The following is a 6,266-nucleotide window of genomic DNA, read 5'->3' as shown; positions in this document are numbered from 1 at the left end:
GTCCCTTGGAAAGGATGTGGTCTTTTCACCACCCCCAACAGCACCCTAGTAATGGCTTAGCCCTTCCCCTCCCTTGAGCTCCAGAGAGAACACAACCAGCAGAGGAGACATTCCCCGTCATCCAGAAATAGGTTTTATTCTCAGCCGAGGGACAGCAGGACTGGTAGAGACTGTCAGGCCACACGGCTGCCTGCACAGCACCCCCATGCTTGGTAGGGGGCGGGAGGTATGGCGGGGGCTGGCTGTCCACAGGCTGGGCATGACAGGGAGGCTCACTGGAGGTGGCACACTTCGGAGGGGGATGTCAGGGGACAGCGTTCTCTTGTAGTTGGGCAACAAGACTCCACAAGGACAGCACAGTGACTGATTCCCAGCGCTAGAGGCGAGGCGGTCGGCCATGTGTAGGTGTGTATATATATGAGTATTTATAGATATTTATAGAACAAGGCAAGGGCATACCACAGAAGGGGCACAAGTTTTCACCAATGGTCACGCCTGGAGGTGTCAGCTCACCACTACAGCAGACTAAGTCACAGATGAAGGGGGCTGGCTTTGGGGCTAGGGAAGCCACTGTCAAGTCACAGAACAGCCGTCCAGGCAGGCTTGGAAAGGGAGGTCTCCGAGAAGAGGAGGGATCTGTTTAGAGGTCGAAGGGGGGCCTGGGGCTCTCAGGACGGGATGGACTTGCCTGACCCGATCGGCTGGCAGTTGGAGAGAAAGCAGAGAAAACGGGAGAGAAAAGCGAGGAGAGAGCTGGTAAGGCAAGTGCAGCACACCGGCCGGGGCCGGCCACACTGCAGCAGTGGTGGGAGGGCCGGGGAGGGGAGGGCGCAGGTGTGGGTGTGGCAAGGTTCCTGGAAAAGAGGGGCTGGAAGGAAAAGGAGAGGAAGATGGAGGGAGGAGCTGTAGCTTCACCGGTATCGCCTGGGGGCTGTGGCGGCCCTCCCCACCCCACACACGCTGGCCTCTCACACAGCACCCAGGCAGGGCACCCACAGTTCAAGCTGATGCTCAGCCCCCTCGGGCTTCCCTCTTCTCTGGTCACCCTGTCTTCCAACCCACCGGCCCAGGGCCACCCCTTGCCTTGGGGAGCCCCACGCAACAGCCACCAGGCCTGATAGAGAAAGAACACTGCTTGAACCAGGAGGGTGAAACTAAAAGGGATGGCTGGAGGGAGCGCCAGAGGCCCTTCTTGGTGGTCAGAAAACCCAGGACCCTCTGAAATGACCCTGGGGTAGGCAGGGAGGGCAGGCAGCTGGATGCCAGTGGCCATAGACTTATAAGTCTAAGAGGGGAGCCTCGGCTGGTCGGGGGGCTGCAGGTCGCGTAGGTGAGGCTGGGCCCTTCCTGCTGGGAAAAGCAGAAGAGCGAGAGTCAGTGGCAGGAGAACGGGGGCGGGCTCACTGGGTGGAGCTCAGCAGGACCAGCAGGCACGGTCGTCCCCTTGGCTGAATGGCACAATTGACCCTAGGAGCAACAGGCCAAGGTGCGTGGGCCCGCTGGCTGGCTACGGTGCTTCAACTGGGGCCAGGGACACTGCCTTCAGTCACACGCTAGCAGCTATGACGGTACCTGGGAGGGAGGGGAGGGGGCTGTGTGTCCCTGCCTGGCCTGTGAGGTGTGTTGTGGGATGATCATGTGTATGGGACTCTCAAGCTTTTACCCTAGATCACCACTGGATTGCCGGCAGATAGAGGAGGTGGTACCCTGACTATCACCTCTGCTCTGCAGTGGAGTCGGCCCTCAGCGCTGCCAGGCTGGGAGCTGGATGCCTTACCCCAGGAGCATGACTCTGACTGCACACCAGGCACGGTGTGCCCAGGATGACATTCCTAGGCCTCTGGCCACCTCACAGTCCAGCCACACACACAACCCCCTCCAAGTTCCCAGCCTTTACACAATAAACCACGAGCTCTCTGCCCTCTCTGACGGCTCCAGAGAGCACCCATGTCTGCCAGCTTGGGCACGGAGCCTGTTCCAAGAGTCCCCAGGCTCAGCCATGGAGGCCTTGGACAGTGGCACTGAGTCCCGAGGCTCGCTAGGAAGGGAGGTGAGAGAGCCAGCGGCACAAGGACAGAAAGAGGAAAGAACAAGTCTACAGCTGCAGAAGGGAGGGGCGGGGAGCCTGGCTCTGAGGTCCCAGGTGCGGCCCCGTGTGGAGCTAGTGCAGCGGGGCAGACACACCGTTCATGCAGCAGGCGGTGAGGCATGTACCTACCATGGCTGACGCTCCTCAGGGGTCACTGATAGTGATTCTGAAAGACAGCACGAAATCAACATGGCAGTTCACACGCACGGGTGGGGCAGGCCTGGGGGTGGGGGGCACACACACGCACACGCCCGGGCGTGCACACACATGCTGTGAGGCCCCATGGCCCACATGCACACGCTAACACACATGCCCACAAACACGCATACGCCTCCTTCCCTGGCACCTCCCAGTGCCCAGCACCCTCACTGGCCGGCGGCGCGTGCAGCACGGATCTGGGGCATGCAGCCACTCAGCACACTGAAGCACACGTGTGGGCGGAGTCACAACACAGAAGCTCACCCGCACACAGAGGCATTTGCACCAGCTCCCTGCACACTCGTGCCTGGCGTGCTCAGAGGACCACCCGTGCTGCTCATGGAGACAAGGCTTGCTTGCTAATGTCCAGCTGTCATTTCTCCACCCAAGGGCCTTCTGTGGTTCCCTACTGCCTACAGCATTGAGCCTCAACAAGTCAAACTCTTCGGACTTTGAAGGTTCTCCATCCTATGCCCCACCCTCCCCACAGAGCTCTTCCTCATTCTGTCTCTGTTCTCTGCTTTGGCCAGTGGCTGTCCTCGATGCAGCCCACACTACACCTCAGCCCACACTGCAGCTCTTTACCCAGATACCCTCCTTGCCACATAAGCCTATCTCAGCCATGCCTCAGACCTCACTGAAGTCAGGTTGCCTTGAAGAAGCTCTCCCAGACTGCTCTTTTCCCCAAGGTATGGTCATGATTTGCCAAAAGTTTCCTGTGTGTTAGCAAGACTGGAGTCAGGCTGGCATCAAACCTTACATCACATATCTCACACCGCACCATAGACCTGGGTGCCAAATCTGAACTCACGTTGGCAGTTAGCAAAGTGCTCCTATGGCTGCATCTGCAGTTAACACAGCATCCCTATAGCCATTGTCTCCCTCGATCCCCACAGCCACCCTGGGAGAAAGGCAGAATGTCATCATTTGGTAGAAGGGATGCTGAAGCTCTGGGAGGGAAAGAGACATGTCTAAAGGCCCAGGGTAAAGCAGCATCTCTGGACTCCCAGTCCAGTCCTCTTGCCCAATACCATGCTGCTTGCCTCTACCCATCCGCTTTGGTCATCAGAGCATCACAGGGCAAGCCCCAATCCCTGCCTCATTTTGGTTTATGGGCGCTAGACCCACAGCCCTACCCTCCAGCCATGCAGAAACAAAACATGCTATTGTCCTGCAGTGTTCTTCCTTAGAAAATGTGGCCAGTGGAAACAGGGCAGACTGGGAACCGGAGTGAACTTCCTTGAAAGAGGGTCATGGGTCAAGAAAGTCAAGCCAAAGGATGCAGTAGAAAGTTTTTCCTTAGAAATCTTTGGGAATGAAGCAGGCTTCAGCTACTCGCATCCCTGCCCCTGCCGCCACCCCTACCACATTGGTTTAGACTGGGTAGGGCCAGAAGCGGGGGGGTGGGGGTGGGGAGGAAAAAAACCATCAGATTGCCCAAGGCCCCAGGCTCCTTCCCCAGCTGCTCCTGTCTTAGCCCGGGCCTGGGTGCCATTCTTACACTCTCACACTCGTGTGCACGCCCACACACACATCACACACCTCTCTAGTCACACAGTCACAGCCTAGTCTCTGCTCCTGTGGGCCAGTGGCTGGACACCCCCTGGGATGGCTCAAAGGAGTCAGGACTGGGAAATGGGGACATCAGGGTAGCTGAAGGAAATCCACACACCCAGGGCAGATAGGTGTTCACACTCAGACCTAAGGTAGGCTCCGCAGGGGCTGGGAGAGGAATTGGACGGAATGGAGGATGGAGGACAGCAAGAAGAAAGGAGGAGGAATGCAACGTGTGGGCGGCCGCCAAGAGTGAAAATAGAGGGAAGCGCCATGCAAGTGCTGGAAAGAAGGGGGCAGGTGGGACGAGCCCCACAGCCCCCTCCCCAGAAACGACCACCTCCGGGACTCAGCGCTCCCTCGGGGGCAGGCTCCGCCAGCCCTCGGCCACACGTGGCGTGGCTCCAGCACCCAGAGTCCGATTGCCTGGGATAGAAACGGCCGGTTCTGGCGGCCGGGTCCGATGCTCTGGAATCCAGCCCCATTTCCCTCCCGGCCACGCCCGTCCGGCAGCCTCTCCAGCCGCTTTCAGCCCCTACTCACCTGGGGACCCCGGGCGGGGCGCGGTTGGGGCGCGAGGGCACCTGAGGGGGAGGGCCGAAAGGGTCAGGGGAAGCCCCCGGCCTGGAGGGCACGGGGGGCGCCCCCCCCAGGGCGGACCCAGCAGGCGGAGGCCCAGGAGCAGGGCCCCGCGACCCGGGCCGGGCTGGGGGCACGGCGGGGGCTCGGCGCTGCGGCGTGGGGCTGGACGTGGGCGACCTGAAGGCGACAGGGAGCGAGGAACAAGGAGAGGCGAGATGAGCGGCTCCGCCCACACCGAGGCCCCGCCCCAGCCCAGTGCTTGCCACGCCCATGCACGCAAGCCCCTCCCTGCCGCGCCCCGAGGCGGTCGCCGGAGCTTAAGCCCCGCCCCCAGCGGCGCCAACGTCCCAGCTCCACCCCGCCTCGCAGCCAGCTCTCCACGGCAAGCCCCGCCCCGCGGCAAGCCCCGCCCTCTCTAAGCTCCGCCCCTCGCTCCAGGTGGGAGCCACCCCGGTGACGCGGGCGCGCCACTGCCCGGTCCCGGCACTCCTCCCGTGGGCCCCGGGCTGGGGGGCTTTGGGGCCGTGGGGGCCGGCCCTGGTACCTGCGTCCGGCCGGTACGCTCTGCACCTGCAGCCAGGAGTCGTCCACGGGCGGGGGCATGGGCGTGCTGACGGTGGTCGTATTGATGTCGCCGATGATGCTGAGCGCCTCCTTCAGCGCGTGGTACATGCGCAGCATCTCGTCGCGCCGCTGTGCCTGCTCCGCCGACTCCTCCATCAGCGTGTTCTGGTCCCCACACGAGTACAGGTTGGCCAGCAGCTCCGAGAAGATGAACTCCTTGGTCTGCGAGTAGGCAAAGAGGGAAGGAGGTGGGGACTTGATGCCTGTGCCGCCCTGGCCGCCCCACCTGGCCCTGCGGGGATTGTGAGCTGCGTAGACTGGAAGATTCGCCTCCCCACCGCGCTTTTCTCGCTCACATGAGGACACTGAGGTCCACAGGAAAAGTCACCTGACCAAGGTCACAGATCCGGGAGGGGACTTAGGACCTATCACGCCACCAGAACACTTGTCTACTCAGTTTTTGTTTTTTCTTTGTGTGGTTTTTTTTTTTTTTTTGGAGATAGGGTCTCGCTTTGTCGCCAGGCTGGAGTACAGTGGCAAGATTACAACTCACTGTAGCCTCAACCTCCTGGGCTCAAAGTTATGTTCCAATGTCAGCCTCTCCAGTAGCTAGGACTACAAGCACGTGCTACCACCAACCCCAGCTATTCTTTGTATATATATATATTTTTTTGAGAGGCAGTTTTGCTCTTGTTGCTCAGGCTGGAGTGCAATAGCACAATCTTGGCTCACCGCAACCTCCACCTCCCGGGTTCAAGCAATTCTCCTGCCTCAGCCTCCCGAGTAGCTGGGATTACAGGCATGCACCACCGCGCCCGGCTAATTTTGTATTTTTAATAGAGATGGGGTTTCTCCATGTTGGTCAGGCTGGTCTCAAACTTCCAACCTCAGGTGATCTGCCCACCTTGGCCTCCCAAAGTGCTGGGATTACAGGCATGAGCCACCGCGCCCAGCCAACCCCAGCTATTCTTTAAAATTTCTGTGTAGAGACGAGGTCTCACTGTGTTGCCCAAGCTGGTCTTGAACTCCTGGGCTCAAGTGATCCTCCTGCCTTGGCCTCCCAAAGTGCTGGGATTACAGGCATGAGCCACCGTGCCCAGCCCCTCATTATATTTCTTTTTTTTTTTCTTTTTTCTTTGTTTTGAGATGGAATCTCGCTCTGTCGGCCAGGCTGGAGTACAGTGGCAGGATCTCGGCTCACTGCAACCTCCGCCTCCCGGGTTCAAGTGATTCTCCTGTCTCAGCCTCCCAAGTAGCTGTGATTACAGGCTCACGCTAC

At 59.8% G+C, this 6,266-nt stretch overlaps 1 protein-coding gene across 19 annotated transcripts in view; it reads right to left on the bottom strand.

The window, feature by feature from the left end:
• Positions 1-110: 110 nt before the first annotated feature.
• Positions 111-6,266, bottom strand: part of DNM1 (dynamin 1) — a 54,225-nt gene continuing 48,069 nt past the window's right edge. For 4 of the 19 annotated variants that reach the window (XM_033192320.1, XM_033192280.1, XM_033192330.1 and 1 more), the window contains 3 exons: positions 4,968-5,209; positions 4,385-4,600; positions 111-1,350 (listed from right to left, as the gene is read on the bottom strand). In XM_033192320.1, coding sequence (XP_033048211.1) covers positions 1,278-1,350; positions 4,385-4,600; positions 4,968-5,209 — 531 coding nt within the window. In that variant the 3' untranslated portion in view covers positions 111-1,277. The other 15 variants (XM_033192356.1, XM_033192347.1, XR_004432753.1 and 12 more) reach the window with 14 other exon arrangements.

This window comes from Trachypithecus francoisi, unplaced genomic scaffold, assembly GCF_009764315.1.
Source record: "Trachypithecus francoisi isolate TF-2019V2 unplaced genomic scaffold, Tfra_2.0 Contig01585, whole genome shotgun sequence".
Classification (NCBI taxonomy): domain Eukaryota; kingdom Metazoa; phylum Chordata; class Mammalia; order Primates; family Cercopithecidae; genus Trachypithecus; species Trachypithecus francoisi.
This window is presented reverse-complemented; position numbering and strand designations above follow the sequence as displayed.